This window comes from Hemicordylus capensis, chromosome 3 (genome assembly GCF_027244095.1).
Source record: "Hemicordylus capensis ecotype Gifberg chromosome 3, rHemCap1.1.pri, whole genome shotgun sequence".
Classification (NCBI taxonomy): Eukaryota; Metazoa; Chordata; class Lepidosauria; order Squamata; family Cordylidae; genus Hemicordylus; species Hemicordylus capensis.
The window spans coordinates 350132333-350151768 of record NC_069659.1 but is presented as its reverse complement, the minus strand read 5'-3'; the positions used below and the strand labels follow the sequence as shown (position 1 = coordinate 350151768).

The following is a 19436-nucleotide window of genomic DNA, read 5'->3' as shown; positions in this document are numbered from 1 at the left end:
CTGAAATAAGAGCCTCCCCATCTCCTACAACTTTTTAAAGGGCAGTCAAGATGCATTTGTTCAGCCAGACTTTTAATTAGATGTTGTTTACATTGTGTTCCAATTTAAATGTTTTAATCTTTTTATTGATTGTTTTTATTGTCTTGTAAACCGCCTGGAGAACTCATGTTTTGGGCGGTATAAAAATATATTCAACCAACCAACCAATAAAGGTAATTGTAGAACAGATGGATTTTGAGAAGAAACTGAGAAAAGGAGAAGAAGTAGAAATAGCCGTTCCATGCACTTTACAAAGGGTGGCAGGAAGATGGAGAGAGGGCAAGAAGCAAAGAGCTGTTGATTCATGAGGAGTGTAAGAGTTGTTCAACCCTGTTCTAACATTAACCATTTTTGTTTGTGGGACTTGCACTGATCCTGCCAATTGTGGCCTGTTAACTAGCAATGTGCAAATCTTTCGAGGTCCAATCAATTCGACTCGAATCTGGTCGATTTGGGTGATTTGACCTCAAAATGAATCTGCCCTGGCTGGCACCCCTGGCCACAATAGAATTTGAATAGAATCTCCCCAGATTTGATGTGAATCGATTCAAGATTCACATTTCCCTTAGTCAATGCCATTAATTCATGTCGCTCTGAGCTTTTCTGCCACTCTGGTTGGTTCTCTGCAGTGTGTAATGATTGGCCGGTGATCCTCCTTGCTTCTTGGTTGCCTTGTTGGGAGGGACAAGCGAGTGTTGGAGGAAAATGAAGCGACATCCACATTTACATAAGGGGAGTCCCTGAGGCAGTCATTTTCTTCCAGCTTGTGGAGAGAGAAGAGGGGAAAACTGCTGACGGCAGCTGCTGCTGCTGAAGAAGTGAGGTGGACTGCTGCGCAAAGTAGTAGAGTTTCTTTCTTTGATCTGTGCTAGATTCAACCTGAATTTAAGAAGATTATTCTGGGTGGGAATTTTGGTGTGGGTGGGGAGGAGTTTTCCCTTTGAGCTTAGAAAATCACTGCAGCACTGCCAGTGGGCTGCTTGCCTGAGCTGTGACTGCTGGAAGAGAAAGAGCTCCTGTGTGGCCATTTCTCCCCTTTTCTTCATTCATTCATTCATTCATTCATTTTATAGTAATAGTGGGTCCCCTGCTTTCGACTGGCTTGGCTTGTTGCTTCCAGTTTTGTTTGCATGACTGGGTACCCACCCTGTGAGCCTGCCCAGCTACACTCCCCCTGGCTGTTGAGTGCCATGGTTCCAGGGGCTGATTGCCACAGGCAGGCAGCAGCTCCCTGGAGACAGCTGAAGACAGAACAGGAGCTGGAGGACTGAGACTCAGCATGGGAGAGGACCTCGGAGGGAGTGGCCCATTTTGGATTTGAATTCATTTGATTGCAATTCATGTGGATTTCATGAGGCAGTGTGTTTGGTCATCCTGTGGGAGGAGATAATACTTATGGATGCTGTGGGTGGATTTCACGTTGGTTTTCATGCTGCTATTCCTGTTGAATTTCATTCTGGATTCTGTGGATCTCAAGTTGAATTTCATGTTGCGATTCCATGTTGCAACGCTTGCTGTTATCCTGTAGAGCGGTGTGGGGCGGGGGGGCATACTGGCTGCTGTGGACCATCTTGCAATGTTGTCATCCTGTGAGGGGTGGGGGAGCATTAGTGCTTCTGGATGCAGCAGATTTCATTGTGTAATGCATGCTGTAGTGTCATTCTGTGTAGTGGGAGAGGGACACAGTGAGTGAGTGTGGGGTGTGCAGCAGCTTGCTTCACCCATAGTCAGCAATGGGGACACAAAACACCCCATTGTCACCTGTGAGTGGCTCCTAGGGATTCAACAGTGAGTTTGGTGGCAGGGTCCCATGGATGCCACCTAACAGCCAACCCGCAGGACAGTGAGACACTTGGGTGATTTTTAAGAATTTTTAAAATATATTTTTAAGTGATTTTGTATTTTTCTGCCACAGAGAATAGAGGGGATAAGAAGCAGCCCAATTACTTCCCATGGGTAGTGCCCAGGTACTTCAGAGTAGGTATGGGGGTAGGGCAGTATGGGTGTCAACTACCATCCAAGCCACCAGGCAGTGGGGTACTTGGGTAATTTTGGGGGGAATATATATGTATTTTAGATTCTCTGGTTTTAACTAACTTTGTCTTGTAATGAAACCCTATGCAGAAGTAATGTCACATCCGAGAATCTAAACAAATCAGATTCCCTGATGCTGCATTGCTTCTTCATAGGGATTCATTATGAGAAAATGTTAGTTAACACCAGAGATTTTAAAATACATAAAAACCCTAAAAATCACCAGGCTGACCCACTGCGTGTTGGGTGCTAGTTGGCACCCATGATGCTCTACCCCCCAACCTGCATTCAAGCAACTAGGCACCACCCATGAGAAATAACAGGGCCACTTCCCTTCCAGAGATAATCCTCCCCTTCCAGAAGCTGTCTGGCTGGGCAAGTTGCCATTGTGCTGCTAACCACATCTCTAGGGAGATATCAAGCCCTTTCTCAGGATGGCGTGAGTGGGCTTGCTGGCGGATGCCGGGGAAGGCTGCAGAAGCTCGTCTTCCCCACAGATGATCCTCCTGCTGGTTCTGGGTGTGCAGATTGTGTGCCAAGATGTTCTGCTGTTGTCAAAGGCAGCACGGAGGAATGGGGGCAGGGATGCATCCTCCTGGCCTCTGGAGATCCCACCACGCGCCTTGGAAGTGCACGCTGCAATGTGATGACCAGGAGCCTGCTCCTGTGTCAGCACCGGATGGAAACAGCTGGCGCTGGCACACAAGCAATTAGCCAGGGTTAAGACCACACTCGTGCTTTTAACCTTGGCTAACTGGCGAGCTTCTAGGTAGGATTTCTTCTGAGGCACTGCTGGGAGTCAAACAGCTCCTGGCAGTTCACATGGGCAACCATCCCTGGGCTTTGCTGCCCTAGCCTGGTCTTGGCCGCCCATCAGAACAGCCTCATGGACACCCCATGGTCCACTAAGTCTTCCACAGCCACCTATGTGAGGCCCACACTTACCTCATTCCTCTAAAGGGGTGGAGGAGGCCAGTTGGTCCCCTTCCTGGGGAGATGGGTGAGGAAGCGCTGGATTTGGTTCAAGAATGTGTTGCTCTTGAATGCACTGGCAGGGGAGGGGGCATTTCCAGCCTGGCAATGAATCAATTTTTTTAAACATGCATTTTCAGAGCAATCATTTGATTCCTGATTAACTTAGGCATATTGTTTTCAAATGGACACATCTGGAAGCAGCACAGGCGTTTTGGACTAATTACCCTGCGGAAACTTGGACTAGGGAAGAAAGGCATAGAGCACCGAATAAAGGAGGAAGCCCAGCAGCTTGTGGAGACCTTTGCACAAGCCAATGGTATGTGATGCCAAGTGTCAAGGTCCAGGCTGTCACAGCCCCTGGTCCCATTAACAACTCTGAGTCAGATGAGGAAGAGGCAGGACCAGGACCAGCTCTGGATCTTGATGCCAGCCCAGAAACCGAGATAGCCCCAGAATTGGAGCCCTCTGAGGCAACCCCTTTGGTGCCTGAGCCCCTTAGGTCAGCATCTTCAGAACCCAAGCCTACTACAGAGCTAGCCTCTCACACACCATCATGCCCACCAATATCTGCACCCCAGCACCAGCCACAAGCAGACAGAGTGGAGGAGGATTTGCCACACTCCAGAACAGTGTTTCTCAAACTTTTTGGAGTCAAGGACCGCTAAATTCTTCGTGCAGAGTTTCAAGGACCGCTACATTCTTCATGCGCAGTTTCCCGGACCAGCAGTTAGTAAAGGGGTTTCAAGTCTGTCTATCTATCTCTCTATCAGACTTCTATACTGCCCCAAACATGCATCTCTGGGCAGTTTAGAATGAAAATAATATAAGCATTAAAATAATTAAATTTGGAATCTTTTGCAAACATGGAATATTAGGGGTTCTTAACCTTGGGTCTCTCAGTTAAACTCCCATAACCCCCAACAACAATGGCATTTGGCCATTATGGCTGGGGATTATGGGAGTAGAAGTCCACCCATGTCTGGGTACCCAAGGTTGAGAACCCCTGAATCTAAAAGCCTGGGTGAACAAATTTGTCTCCAGTATGTCTTCAGTATGTGCGGGGTGGGGGTGGAGGTGCTTCTGATTACTCAGTGGAGAGGGTATGTTGGGCCATTAGAAAAATTCAAAAGCTACATGGGGCCAATGAAAACAACATACAAGCAAGCCCCACTGATGCAAGAGGGAAACAGCGTTCCCTCTCAAGGCGCCTTGACCACAACAGGCAGCTGGGTTTCAATCAACCAACCTTTGGCTGCAAATAATGAGCATGCAAGAACCAGCAGCCCTTCAAGTGGTGCCCACTGCCATACTTTTTCCTCCATGCCCCCGCACCGCATACAGTTTGAAGCTGTAAAGATAGGGAATAAGATAGCTGTAGGAAGATCTCAGCAGCACATGGAGGCAAGGCACAAGAAGGGTCCCATGCCTCCGTGATACTCTTCCTCTTCCGTGCCATGTGCAAAATTGAGGAAGTGAGTGCCTTGATTTCAGTTGGGGGGGGTTGACACCCAGTCAGGGACCGGCACTCAAGCCTTCGGGGACCGGCAGCGGTCCAGGGACCGGTGGTTGAGAAACACTGCTCCAGAAGACTGACCTTTTAAGGCTTCCACTCTCCAGGTAGCGAGGAAGAACCCAGGAGGGGCATCCTGAGCTCAGAGGTTCTTAAGGGCTCAGTCTGCCTCTGGCTGCTGTCAAGTCAGCTTGCTCTCTGGTTCTTCTCCAAGGTCCCATGGACAGGCCTGTGCCTCTCCTCCATGCCTCTGCCTCACCTTATGGCCAACAAGGATGGGGCACTAAGAGTCTATGGCCTGTACCACACTGTCATTTGCATTTGGTTTAATGTGGGTTACTGACATTAGTGTGATTTTGTGGACCCACATTAAGGAGCAGAAAGCACTTTGGCATGGGATCACACATTCACACTAATATCGATAACCCACGTTAAAGCTGGATTCAGATGAGTGTGTGAACCAGGTCTATGATGCCACATGTCCCAGGCTGCAGAAAGATTCATGTACGTTCTCTGCCTTTTGGAATGGAGTTTGATGCATTTCTTCTTGTTCCCCAAAATGAAATACAAATCATAGGAGATGTCAATAGCATTCTAAGCCCAATAATTGTATTCTCAGTAGAGGTAGGATTAATATTGATATGGGTGCAATTACCTTTTTTTGTAGGGCAGCCTCTTGATCCTTCATTACCCATCACAAATTCGATCTGCAATGTAATCAGTGTCTTAACTTTTGGACAGCGGTTCTCTCCTGAAGATGAAGACTTCCAGAAACTGGTGAAAGCCATTGCTTTTTTGCAAAAATTTGGAGGTAGTGTCCCTCAAATTGTGAGTAATCTTTTAATTTCCTTAATAGTTGAATGGGTCACCCAAAGACCCAAACTTATTATTAGTAATTAGAGTGGAGATTGAAAACAAGTGGTTAGAGCTGGGACTTAAAATAAAGAAGACCCAGGACTAAATCTCTGCTCAGCCTCTCAGGTCTTTTGTAGGGATGGAAGAGGACAAGGCCATATATACTGGACCCATGCACAGCCCCCGATGTCAAATTCCAACCCAATCTGATATCGATATGGTTGGTAAGGGCCTTGTCCACCATTCCCAACTGGCAGCTCAGATGACCAACAATGTTATGGGACCCTCCCCTGTCACCACTGACTCTTCCATCTCTTTCCCCCTGTTTCTCCTCTGCCTCGCCTCTGCAGCACTGCACCCCGTCTCCTCTCCTCTGTCACCTCCCCTCTCTCCACGCTCACTTACCAAACCCCCATGTGGGAATGGAGAACAGAGCCTGGGACCGGAATGGGGAGGAGAGGCTAGGGGCCAGGCTGCAATATGTGATTGTATTTCAAGAAGGTTAATGCAAAGAGCTTCCAGGTATTCTGCAGCTTGCATTAAAAAAAGAACAGGAAATATCCTTTTACTTTCCCTCCCATTCCACTTTGAGGCCCTAGAGAAACCAAATGGGCTCTCCCCCAACCACCACATTTAAAATGCAAGCTATGGAGAACAAGGCAGTTCATCAGATACTCCTTCTAGAATGAAGATCATGGACCACAGCCTGTCTAGTGCCCCCACCTGGTCCCATGCTGTGTTTTGCATTCAGGGCTTGTGGCTTGGTGTGGCAGAGGGGTGGGGGTAGAGAGCAGAGGTGGTAGAAGGGGAGATGTTGTGACACTGCAGAGGTGAGGCAGAGTTGAAAGAGGGGGAAGAAGGAGCAGGAGAGGGCAGCAACTGGGGTGGTATCAAGGAACAATGGTGTATCCTTAAGATCACATTGAACCAGCCTCTGCTTTTTCTTCTCTGTTTCTATAATTTAACAAGGCAAGAGCATAAGAAGAGCCTTGCAGGATCAGGCCGAAGGCCTATCTAGTCCAGCACTTTGGTTCATACAGTGGCCCACTAGATGCCTTGGCAAGCCACACAACCAGGATATGAGGGCCTGCCCCATATACTGCCGCTGCTATTCTGCAACTGGTATTCGGAGGCATCCTAACTTTTAACATGGAGGGTAGCCTATATAGCAAGGTCTAGTCACTATTGATAGACTTGTCCTCCATGAAATTGTCTAAACCCTGCTAAAAACCATCCAACCTAGTGGCTGTCACCACATCCTGTGGCAAAAAATTCCATAGTTTAATTATGTGCGGTGTGAAAGAATACTTCCTTTTTTCGGTCCTAGATTTCCTGGCAATCAGTTTCATGTGATGACCCCTAGTTCTAGGGTTGTGAGAGAAGGAGAATTTCTCCCTTTCCATTTTCTCCAAACCATACATAATCTTATAAACCTCTGTAATGTCTCTCCTTAGTTACCTTTTTTTCTAAACTAAAAGGGCCCAAATGAGGTAATAAGCTTACCTCATAAAGAAGGTGCTCTAGCTCTCTCTTGGTTGCCCTCTTCAGTGCCTTTTCCAGGTCTACAATATCCTTTGTGAGATATGGTGACCAGTACTGCACATGATATCCCAAATGTAGCTTCATGGATTTGTATAAATGCATTACAATATGAGCAGTTTTATTGTGATCCCCTTGCAAATAATCCCCAGCATGGAATCATTAGGAAGCGTTTTCTTGATCTTAACCTAGATGCAAAACTGTAATGTCTTTTATGCATTGGGTAGTTGCTAAGAGCAAGCAGCAGGTGAGCTACGGAAAATACTCTTTCTGCATGTTCTTCATCTCATTTCAATCTCTACATACACAGAAAAACTTAAATCCCATACTACAAAAAAGCTTTGTCAAGTTTTAGTGGAAACTACTTAATGAGACTATTCACATGCGCATGCAAAACTGGGCTAAGGGAGCCCAGCCCAGCTTTGCAAGTATGTGTGAACCTCTGGGATTGGGCCTGATCCCAGCAGCACCATGGTGGCAAACCTGCTTGTGGAGCCTCCCACCTTCATTTTGTAAAATCATCTGTCAGCTGCAGCTGCTTTCAGCCATGGCTGACGGACTGTGGCACCCTTGGGTAGGAGAGGGGGAATCTCCATAATGCACTGCACACTCACGCACTGCCAGGGATTTTTTGGAGCTCTGGTGGGGAGGGCAACGTGGGGCAATGTGCCCTGGCACCCCAACCCTTGGATCTACTGACAGCCGCTGGTGCTCATCCAAGGGAAGCCGATGAATCATCTTCAGGGAGGTAAGCTCTTCTCCCCGAAAACCCTATTGCCGTTTCTCACTGCTCATGAGAAACAGCTCATAATGAAGCTTTGGTATGAAGGAGGAAGGAAGGAAGAAGTAATCATAGACAAATCACCACTTTGTAGGGGTCAGATTCATAGCCTAGTCTTCTCAGAGATGTGGTACCTATTAAGATGATCTGCCACAGAGGATTATGGATCCAGATGGATTCCTGATGTCTCTGGGGGATTTTTCTGCTACTAGTACCAATTTCTTTGTCAATGCTCTGGTAGACCTCTGGAATGGAGAAATGGCTGGCTAGACACCATGGCACCTAAACATCCCACTTGAGGCTTAGGCAAATTCTCCAAATAGAAAACTGTTATACCCTTCCTGTTCTCAAGAACATCCTTTGGACAAAGCCAGTCCAGGACCTGAGAGCTCTATGTCTGGCAAGGCTGTTGCGGTTTGGCAATCTGCCACACATGGGGAATCTGTATGCAGAGATGAAGTCTCTTGGCCTTAACCTAGACAATCTGGACTCTTGTAGTTAAATCTGGTTGAATCAACAGGTCTGGTTGGATCTACTTGTTGCAGCCATGCCTACCTTCAACCTTAGACATAACTCACTACCTTTTAATTCTATCCTAAGGAGGTTCATGCTCAGAGGAGCTATCCCGGATTGTGAGGAGTTTGGTTTCTGCTCCTTCTACTTCCAATCAGTCCCCCGAGTTGCTCTGCTGTGATGCCTTTAATGGGTTCTTTCTAAATAAGATCTCCCTTATTCGGGCCGACTTGGGCTCCACTGTTTCTGCAAGGTCTGTGGAGGAGGTGTTCAGCAATCCCTCTTGCAGTATTCGATTGGATCAGTTTCAATCTGTGACTCCTGAGGATGTGGACAAGCTGCTTGGGGCGGTGCGGCCTACCACCTGTTCTTTGGATCCTTGCCCAACTTGGCTGCTTCTATCTAGCAGGGAGATTGTTGGAGATGGCCTAGTTAATATCATAAATGCAACGCTGAGGGAGGGTAGGGTGCCCCCCTGCCTGAAGGAGGCAATGGTTAGACCACTCTTAAAGAAGCCTTCCCTGGACCCCTTAGCGATGGACAACTACAGGCCAATCTCCAAGCTCCCTTGGTTGGGCAAGGTGATTGAGAGGGTGGTGGCCGACCAGCTCCAGGCAGTCTTGGAGGAAACTGATTATCTAGACCCATTTCAAACTGACTTTAGAGCTGGCTATGGGGTTGAGACAGCCTTGGTTGGCCTGATGGATGACCCTTACCGGGGAATCAACAGAGGGAGTATGACTCTGCTGGTTCTGCTGGATCTCTCAGCGGCATTCGATACCATCGACCATGGTATCCTTCTGGATCGCCTGAGGGAGTTGGGGATAGGGGGCACTGCTTTGCAGTGGTTCCGTTCCTATCTCTCAGGTAGATTCCAGATGGTGGAGCTTGGTGAGAGTTGCTCCTCAAAGCAGGAGCTGTTATACAGAGTCCCTCAGGGCTCCATTCTGTCACCAATGCTTTTCAATATCTACATGAAACCGCTTGGTGAGGTCATCAGGAGATTTGGTGCTGGGTGTTATCAGTATGCTGATGACACCCAAATCTACTTCTCCTTTTCATCTTCAGGAAATGGCACTCATTCTCTAAATGCCTGCCTACAGGCAGTAATGGGCTGGATGAGGGATAACAAATTGAAGCTGAATCCAAGCAAGACGGAGGTGCTCATTGTGGGGGCTCAGAATCTGAGGGGTGAGTTAGATCTTCCTGTGCTGGATGGGGTTACACTCCCTCAGAAGGAGCAGGTGCGCAGCTTGGGAGTACTCCTGGACCCAGGCCTCAGCATGTTATATCAGGTGGAGGCCATGGCCAGGAGTGCTTTTTATCAGTTTTGGCTGATCCGACAGCTGCGCCCATTCCTTGAAGAGGATGGCCTCAAAACAGTGGTGCTTCAGCTGTTAACTTCCCAGCTTGACTGTTTCAATGAGCTCTATGTGGGGCTGCCTTTGTACATAGTCCGGAAACTTCAGTTAGTTCAGAATGCGGCAGCCAGATTGGTCTCTGGGGGAACCCAGAGAGACCATATGATGCCTGTTTTGAAACAGTTACACTGGCTGCCGATATGTTTCCGGGCAAAATACAAAATGCTGGTTATTACCTTTAAAACCCTGAACGGCTTGGGTCCAAGATATCTTAGAGAGTGCCTTCTTTTACATGATCCCCACCGCACGTTAAGGTCATCTGAGGAGGTCTGACTCCAGTAACCACTGGTTCGTTTGGTGGTGACTCAGAGGCAGGCCTTCTCTGTAGCTGTACTGCATGGGGGGATGAGGGAGTGAGGGGGAGTAGAGTCTCTCCTTTCAGCCTTATATTTTAAAAAAAGAGGTGCCGGGGAACCCAGAAAATACGTTCATTGTGCAGAGCCCACAGCAGGGGGGAGGCGGCGACCTGAATCACCATCCTCCTGGAACCCACCAGCCACTGCTTTTACAAACAAGGGACACAAAGTTGCTTTTGAACCACTCCTGGTGGGAACGGTAACTGCAGACCTGGCAGCGGTGGGGAGGCAGCGACCATGCGTCTTTGCAACCTGCTGGGCAGGCTGCTCACAGAAGAAAATAAGAACAGGCTTGCTGGATCAGGCCCAGGGCCCATCTAGTCCAGCATCCTGTTTCACACAGTGGCCCACCAGATGCTGATGGAAGCCTACAGGCAGGAGTTGAGGGCGTGCCCTCTCTCCTGCTGTTACTCCCCTGCAACTGGTATTGAGAGGTATCTTGTCTCTGAGGCTGGAGGTGGCTTATAGCCCTCCAACTAGTAGCTGTTGATAGACCTCCCCTCCATGAAGTTATCCAAGCTCCTCTTAAAGCCATCCAGGTTGTTGGCTGTCACCACATCTTGTGGCAGAGAATTCAACAAGGTGATTATGCATTGTGTGAAAAAGTACTTCTGTACTGGGCTAAGCCTTTAAATGGCTTCTTAGCATGTGTGGGGAGGCCATTTAAAGGGATAGGCCGGTATTCTTTTAGCTAGAGACCTTTAAATGGCCTCTGCACATGCATGGGGAGGCCTTTTAAAGGGATAGCTCAGTGTATTGTTAGCTAGAACACTAATATTTTTGCAAAACAAAAAACCAGAAACAACTGGTGTTCTAGTGAAAGAACACCAGGCTATCCACTACAATGGCCTCCCTGCACATGTGTAGAGATGATTCAAGGGGATTTTCTAGGAACACCTGACTCTCCCCCGAATGGTCTCTACATATGTGTGGGGCGGGAAGGCCACTGTAGTGGATAGCCAGGTTTTCTTTCACTAGAACATCAGTGGTTTTTCATTGTTGTGGTAAAAACATCAGTTTTGACCTAACAATACACCGGACTATCCCTTTAAATGGCCTCATAATGCATGCACAGACACCATTTAAAGGTTTAGACCAGTATGAGAGGCTGGGATGACTGGTCGGGTCACCACCTCCCCACTGCTGACAGTTCTGCAGTTCCTCTGGCACCTCCGCACCTCTTGTTTGTAAAAGCAGAGGCCGGCAGGCCGCGCGGGGGGGGGGGGGGGGCAGGCAGCTGCCTCCCAATGCTTCCCACAACTGTGAGCTTTGCACAATATAAGTAATTTCTGGGCGCTCAAGTGCCTCTCTCTCTTTTCCAAAAATGCTGAAAGGTGAGGGTCTCCTATCCCTTCTTCCCCCCTCCAACATTCCCCATACAGTACAGGTCAAATTGATTCGGATTCAATTTGAATAGAATCAAGTCTAAATAGAATCAGCCTGTTTAGGGCTGGTTCAATTCATGTTTGAACAGAAACAGCACATTCTGATTCGAACTCAAATCAAATCACGATTTCCACTATGTGCACACATCCTTTTTGTTTACCCAAAGGGGTTGTGGAGTTTGTTAGTGAAACTTCACCTGATAATGACAACGTTTTTCTTTTTCTTGTCTGCAGCTCTATGATATGTTTCCATGGCTCATGAAACATCTCCCAGGGCCTCACAAGAAGGCATTGTCTTTGTTCGAGGTGATGCATTCATTTGCAAAGAAGGAACTAGAAAAACATAAAGAGCATCAGACAGTGCATGATCCACAGGATTTCATTGATTTCTATCTACTTGAGATGGAAAAAGTAAGTATAGGCTTTGTATGTAAATACAGTTCGTGCAACAAACCACTACATTTCCTGCTCTGATTCAACAGCAACAGTTATGGGATCATCAATAAGATTTTCTGGGCATTATTTAAGAGTATTACATTGAAGAGTATTAAATAAATACTTTTCATTTAAGAGTTTTGTTTGCTTTGATTCCCCTTTCTTTTGAGATAATGAAAGATCACTTGGTCTTATGGGTGCAACTGGTGACTTCCATTACTTTCCAGTCAAATGTGGCTTTGGGTACAGACAGGGTGGCTATATAGTCCTAGACAAATACAGTGTGAAGAAACAGAATCTACAATCTAATACATACACAAATATCATCTGTTCAGCCTGATGGATGATCTCCAGTTAGGAATGGACAGGGGGAGTGTGACCCTGTTGGTCCTCTTGGATCTCCTGAAGGCTTTCGATTCCATCGACCATGGTATACTTCTGGACTGCCTGAGGGGGATGGAGGTGGGAGTAGTGGTGTGCACAGAACCACGTAGGCACAATCCGGCACTGGGGGGGCTAGCTTTATGGGCGGGGGGGTAGTACTTACCCTTCCCGTTGCTCTTCCCCCTCCAGCGCTGCAGGTAAAGGTGAAGTTATGGGGGCGGCAGCGTTCCTCCCTGCCGCCCCTGCCCCTGTCGTTGCCAGGAAGTTGCTTAAAATACCAGCATGCATGCACCCATCACGGCGCGCATGCGCCCACTGCTGCTGTGCGCGCACCCCACACACACACACGTCACACGCACGCTGTGTGATGGGCACACGTGCGCCGCGACGGGCGCATGCATGCTGGGATTTTAAGCAACTTCCAGGCAACGACGGGGGCAGGGGCGGCAGGGAGGAATCCAAAACTTCAACTTTTCCTGCATCGCCGGAGGGGGAAGAGCGGCGGGAGGGGGAAGTACTATCCCCCCACCCTTAAAGCTAGACCCCCCGCCAGTGCCGGACCGCTGGACCAGCCAGGTTCCGAACTGGTTCGGAGGCCTCTAACATGGCCTCCGGACTGGTTCGTGCACACCACTAGGTGGGATCACGACTTTGCACTGCTTCTGCTCCTATCTCTTGGGTAGATTCCAGATGGTGTTGCATGGAGATGGTTTCCCTTCAAAGCCAGAGCTATTGTATGGAGTTATACAGGGCTCCATTCTTTCCCTAATGCTTATGAACATCTACATGAAACTACTGGGAGATGTCATCAGGAGATTTGAAGCAGGGTGCTATTAATATGCTGATGAAACCCAGATCTAAGTATCAACTATGTCAGGAGATGGCTTAACCTCTCTAAATGCTTACTTGAAATTGGTAGTGGGCTGAATGAGGGAGAACAAACTGAAGTTGAATCCAAACAAGGAGAAGGTACTCATGGGAGGCAGGAAGTTGTTTAAAACTGCCTGTTCTGGATGGGGTTACAGTACACTCCCCTTGAAAAATCAGGTATGTAGATTGGGAGTACTTCCTGACCCGCACCTCTCCCTGATATCTCAGGTTGAGGCAGTAGCCAGGAGCACTTTTTATCAGCTTCAGCTGATATACCAACTATGTCCATTTCTCATGACAAATGACCTTAAAATAGTGGTGCATATGCTGGTAACATCCAGGCTCAATTACTGCAATGCTCTCTATGTTGGGCTGCCTTTCTACATAGCTTGGAAACTGCAATTGGTGCAAAATGCAGCCACCAGGTTGGTCTCCAGGGCCATGTGTAGAGAACATATTACTCCTATTTTAAAGAAACAACACTGGCTGCCAATACATTTCCCGGACAAAATACCAAGTGCTGGCAACCAGGTCCACCCAGGTTGCATATGAATGGGAGACTAGAAGTATGAGCACTGTAAGATATTCCCCTTAAGAGATGGAGCTACTCTGGGAAGAGCAGAAGGTTTCGAGTTCCCTCCAAGATATGGCTGAGAGAGATTCCTGCCTGCAACCTTGGAGAAGCTGCTGCCAGTCTGTGTAGGCAATACTGAGCAAGATGGACCTATGGCCTGACTCAGTATATGGTGGCTTCCTATGTTCCTAAAGCCCAGAATGGTTTGGGTCCAGGGTTTTTAAGAGAGTGCCTTCTTCTTTATGATCCCCACCATATATTAATATCATTGCATTTCCCACCGGCTCATTTGGTAGTGACCCAAATTTCATGCCTTCTCTCGGGGTTTGCCGTGGCTCTGGAATACACTCCCAAATGTCCTCAGAATCTCCACATCTCTGATTGTTTTAAAATGCCTTTTTTCAAGCTTTTAGCTTATGATGTTTTCAAGTTTTATTTATGTTAGCTTGGTAAAACAGATATAATCTGTTTTATATGTTTTTTAGGTTTTACTTGCTGTTTGCTGTTTGTTTAAATTGTAAACAACCCTGAGATTTTATATAGGGCAGTGTATATATTTGTGACAACCAAATAAATAATTACAACTTTTAATGTAAACCCCCCTGAGCCTTTTGGTAGGGCGGTATAAAAATTGTGTGTTGTTTTTTTTAAAAAATCTAGATGCCTCATGATCCAGCTAACACCTTGGAAGAGAGTGGTCAAGCTCTCCTCACTCTTCCCGACCTTCCACACTCTTTCACCGGCACCAGATGGTCTTCTGCCATCCTTCTCATGCAACTTTATATCCATGACTGCAGAGCTCATTGGCAGCTATTTCACTGTTTATGTTGTTGCATCTGGCAATTCCCATTCAATACCCATTCCCCTTCTTTTCAAACACTATGAGGTGGGTCTCACAATCAGTGAGACCTGCCTCGAGAGAGTTAGCGGGGAGAGCAGGCTTAGCCTCAGACGAGCAGGGAGGCAGCCCTGGGCGGCCAGATTGGCCACCCACACAACTGTCGGCTCACCCATACAATGAAGCCGGTTGGGGCTGGGGGGATTGGGGGCTACGCGGCCCCCAGAAGCTTCAGCATGCCCTGCGCAAGCACGCAGGGCATGCTGGAGACACCCCTGAGCTGAGAGGCTGCTTTTAAGCCTCCCGGCTGGGGGTGGACCCATGCCACAGCAACACACGATTGAAAAGCCCAGGTTAGCAGAGTGCTCACTCCGCTAACCTTGGCTAAGGGGAGAGGCATTTCAGCGGGTTACCCGCTTTGGTGAGACCAGGCTCGGCTGTGAGCCCAGTGGTTCTCACGGTCATACAAAATCGGGCTAGGCTCCCTGAACCCAATTTTGTATGACTTTGAGAATAGCCTCTATTTCTGGGCCCTTGGTTGTGGTCTAGTAGTAATAGTAAAATGCCAGTAATTCATTGTAAGAGACATTTCAACTTTCCTATTGTCAATGGCAGGCCAAGAATGACCCCAACTCTACATACGAAGAAGAAAACCTGGCTCAGTGCATTATTGATTTCTTTGCCGCAGGGACAGAGACAACTGCCACTACTCTGCAATGGGCCCTGCTCCTGATGGCAACTCATCCAGATATCCAAGGTGAGAGAGACATATGAAATGTGAGGAAGGACCGGTCCTGATCCCCATAGGAAAAAAATACTTGATCTGCTTAGCAGTAGATCTGAATTTCTCTAAGATTTCAGACACATTTCAGATGACCAAGTCCAAAAACATCCAGTAGAACCCCAGCTCCAAAATGCTTTTTAGGAAAAACTTACATTGGATGAACTCAGTTATCTCATGGAACCACTAACATTATCTGGCCTTCATTTAATCTAGGTTTAATGTGGGTTGCTGACACTAGTGTCATTGTGTGAACCCACACCATGGTAGATTATTGCCCAAGATGAATCCAAGATACCTGCCTTGACATGGATCACACAAACATAGCATGCTAATGTCAGTAACCCACATTTAATCTCAATTAAAACAATTGTGTGAATCAGATTATTACATTTTATGTAGCAAACCTAGATCGGCACCACCGACGATCATCCTATCACAGACTATCTACTGATCAAACAATTTATCCAGCAGCTCTTGACACAGTTCAGAGCAAAAAGAGTTGATCCTGTGCTAGCCTCACCAGCTGTAGTCGCTCAAGCACAGTTAACCATTTCCTGCATACTCCACTGTGTAACCCATTTCACCCAAAGCATAGTTTTAAGCTGTGATTTGCTGCTGTAAAGAGCATTGCCTGCTTCCCCTCTGGGGATCATTTTAACACCTATAGTCCAACATGTGACTCTGCATAGTAATTGTTCAATGAGTATATGAGTTGCATTTTACAGCACTGAAAACACATGCCACATTGTGAATTACCTGTGATGATGATGATGATGATGATGATGATGATGATGATGATTAAAACTTTTATACCGCCCTTCCAAAAGCCTCAGGGCAGTTTACATTAAAACACCATTAAAATCAGTTAATAATTAAAACAAAAATTATAAAGCACAAAAACAATGATTAACAATTAAAAACATCATAAAACAACAATTAAATAATCAGAACAATTTAAAAACAATTTTTTTAAAAGCTGAGAAAGCCTGGTTGAAGAGATGTGTTTTCAGGTGTTTTTTGAAAATTGCCAGAGATGGGGAGGATCATATCTCAGCAGGGAGCGCATTCCACAATCTCGGGGCAGTAGCTGAGAAGGCCCGTCTCTGTGTAGCCACGAAAAGAGTTGGTGGCAACTGGAGACGGACCTCCTCAAGTAACCTCAATGGGCGGTGGGGCTCATAGCGAAGAAGACGCTCTCTTAAATACCCAGGGCCTAAGCCATTTAGGGCTTTGTAAGTTATAACTAGCACTTTGTATTTTGCCCGGAAACCAATTGGCAGCCAGTGTAACTCCATCAACAAAGGAGTAATGTGGTCTCTCCAAGATGACCCAGAGACCAACCTGGCTGCCGCATTCTGAACCAACTGAAGTTTCCAGACTATGTACAAAGGCAGCCCCACGTAGAGCACATTACAGAAGTCCAGTCTGGAGGTTACCAACAAATGTACCACTGTTTTGAGGTCATTGATCTCAAGAAACGGGCGCAGCTGGTGTATCAGCCGAAGCTGATAGAAAGCACTTCTGGCCACCGCCTCAACCTGAGAAACCAAGGAGAGACATTGATCCAGAAGTTCTCCCAGACTGTGAACCTGTTCCTTTTGGGGAAGTGTGACCCCGTCTAGAACAGGCAGATCAAAACCGTCTCTAGAGTTCTGACCCCGCACAATAAGTACCTCCATCTTATCTGGATTCAGCTTCAGTTTACTCTCCCTCATCCAGCCCATTACTGCTTCCAGGCAGGCATTTAGGGAGGATATGCCAACTCCATCAGGCTGACCAAGGCAGTCTCCACCCCATGGCCCGCCCAAAAACCAGTTTGAAATGGGTCTAGAGAATCAGTTTCCTCCAAGACTGCCTGGAGCTGAGAGGCCACCACCCTCTCAATTACCTTGCTCAGCCATGGGAGATTGGAAACTGGCCTATAATTGCTCAGCTCTGAGGGATCTAATGCAGGCTTCTTTAGAAGAGGTCTAATGATTGCCTCCTTAAGATAAGGAGGCATCCTGCCCTCCCTCAGAGAAGCATTTATGATTTCTACCAGGCCGCCTACAACAGCCTCTCTGCTAGATAGAACAAGCCATGGACAAGGGTCAAGAGGAGAAGTGGTAGGCCTCACCACTCCAAGCAGCTTGTCCACATCATCAGGAGTCACAAACTGAAATTGATCCAGTCGAATCGTATAAGAGGAGTTGTCGGACACCTCCAGTTCAGACATCAAATTAATTGTGGAGTCTCCATCTAAGTCGGCCTGAATCCGAGAGGTTTTGTCTGCAAAAAATTCATTAAACACACCACAGCAGGTAACTGATGCTTCCAAATTCTGGTTCAAGGGAGAGGGGGCAGATACTAGTCCCCTCACAACCCTGAACAACTCCGCCAGATGTTAACTCGCAGAGGCAATACGGGCAGAAAAGAACCGCTTCTTTGCCGAATGTATCGTCTGAGCATAGATCTTTAAATGTGCTCCATGTCATAATCTGTCGGATTCGAGTTGAGTTTTTCTCCACTTGCGCTCCAGTCACCTACCTTGCCCCTTCAGCCCCAGTAGATCTTCCATATACCAAGGGGCCAATTTTGAAGCAGGTCAGAGGGGACGTTTAGGAGCAATCATGTCTACTGTCCTGGTGAGCAAGTTAAACTTGTTAACTTGTTATATATCACTTGTTAAAGGGAAAGCTTTCAACTTAATTTTTTTAAAACCTGAATTTAAAATTCTGTATTTGATCTCTTTCCCCCCAAAGGATAATGTCAAATGATATTTTGCTTCAGGGTAAAATTCACAAAATAATATGTTTGATTTATCTGTGTTTGTGCCCCATCAATCCTAAGTTCGCAGAGCAGCTTTTAAAATGATGCCTGGTGGGGTTGTCGACAGGAATTGGGTGGTACTATCTGGTTTGGCCAGCAAAATCCTCTAAAGTGAGAGGGTGCACACATTTCGGATAAACCAGAAGGGGACAGAGTAGACGCAGGAGTAGAGCAGAAGGAAACACATGACAGCTGGCCAAAAAGATCAAATGATGGTGATGGACTCGGCATATAGATGATGGGTAAGTGAAGATTGATGAGCTGGAGTGCTTACTAATGAAATCATAAATATAGTGCGGCATAATGGAAACCTGGTGGAATGATGAGAACCAGTGGGACACTGTTATTCCTGGATATAAACTCTACCAAAGGGAGGATTGGAAGGGAGGACTGGGGAAGGAGTAGCACTGTATATTAAAGAAGGGATAGATTCCAACAAGCTAGAAAACCTAGGAAGACCGGAGTCCTCCACAGAAGCATTATGGGTGACAATACAAAGACTGAAAGGAAATCTGTTACTAGGGATGTAACCCTCCTGATCAAAATGCTGAGAGTGACCTGTAGTTGGAGAAGCAAATAAGAGAGGTGTCAAAGAGGGCAGCGATAATGGGTGACTTCAACTACCCACACATACACTGGGTAAATTGACATTCAGGTAATAAAAGAGAGACAAAATTTCTAGACATGCTGGACTTAGAATAATTAGTAGCAGAACCAACCAGAGAGATGGCAACCTTGGATTTAATCGTGAGTGGTGCCCAGGACCTGGTGTGAGATGTCAGAATTGCGGAACCATTGGAGAGCAGTGACTATAGTGTGATCCAGTTTAGCATATATGCAAGTGGAGAATTGTCAAGGAAGTCTAACACAGATGAAATCATAAATATAGTGGGAATAATGGAAACCTGGTGTGTTGGACAGATGTGTTGGACTTCCGCATCTCAGTGTGGACCAACGGTCCATTCCAAACCTTCACATCTGAAGTCCAGATATCTTGGACTTCAGAAGATGAAACTCAAAAATGAGAGGGCTGGTAAAAAGGAAAGTGAAAGGGAAAGTCAGGAAGGTCAAATCATTCCAGAAAGCATGGAACCTATTTAAAACCACAATTCTAGAAGTTCAGTTGGAATGTAGAAAAAGAAGGAGCAAACGTATCAACAATTTCAGGAGGACATCTGCATGGCTAACAAGTAGAGTCAGGGAAGCTATAAAAGGGAAGAAGACTTCCTTCAGAAAATGGAAGTCCTGCCCCAATGAGAGAATAGGAAGAAATGTAAACTTTGGCAAAAAGAATGCAAGGAGACAATAAGGGATGGAAAAGAGAGTTTCAGGAGC

General features: G+C 46.8%; 1 protein-coding gene across 1 annotated transcript in view; it reads left to right on the top strand.

Moving 5' to 3' along the window:
• The window catches only part of LOC128350627 (cytochrome P450 2J2-like), a 46478-nt gene that overhangs the window by 11769 nt on the left and 15273 nt on the right, over positions 1-19436 (top strand). Inside the window, exons 3-7 of the mRNA XM_053309017.1 lie at positions 3215-3364; positions 5226-5386; positions 11643-11819; positions 12489-12491; positions 15125-15266. Coding sequence (XP_053164992.1) covers positions 3215-3364; positions 5226-5386; positions 11643-11819; positions 12489-12491; positions 15125-15266 — 633 coding nt within the window. The remainder of the gene's footprint in view (positions 1-3214; positions 3365-5225; positions 5387-11642; positions 11820-12488; positions 12492-15124; positions 15267-19436) is intronic.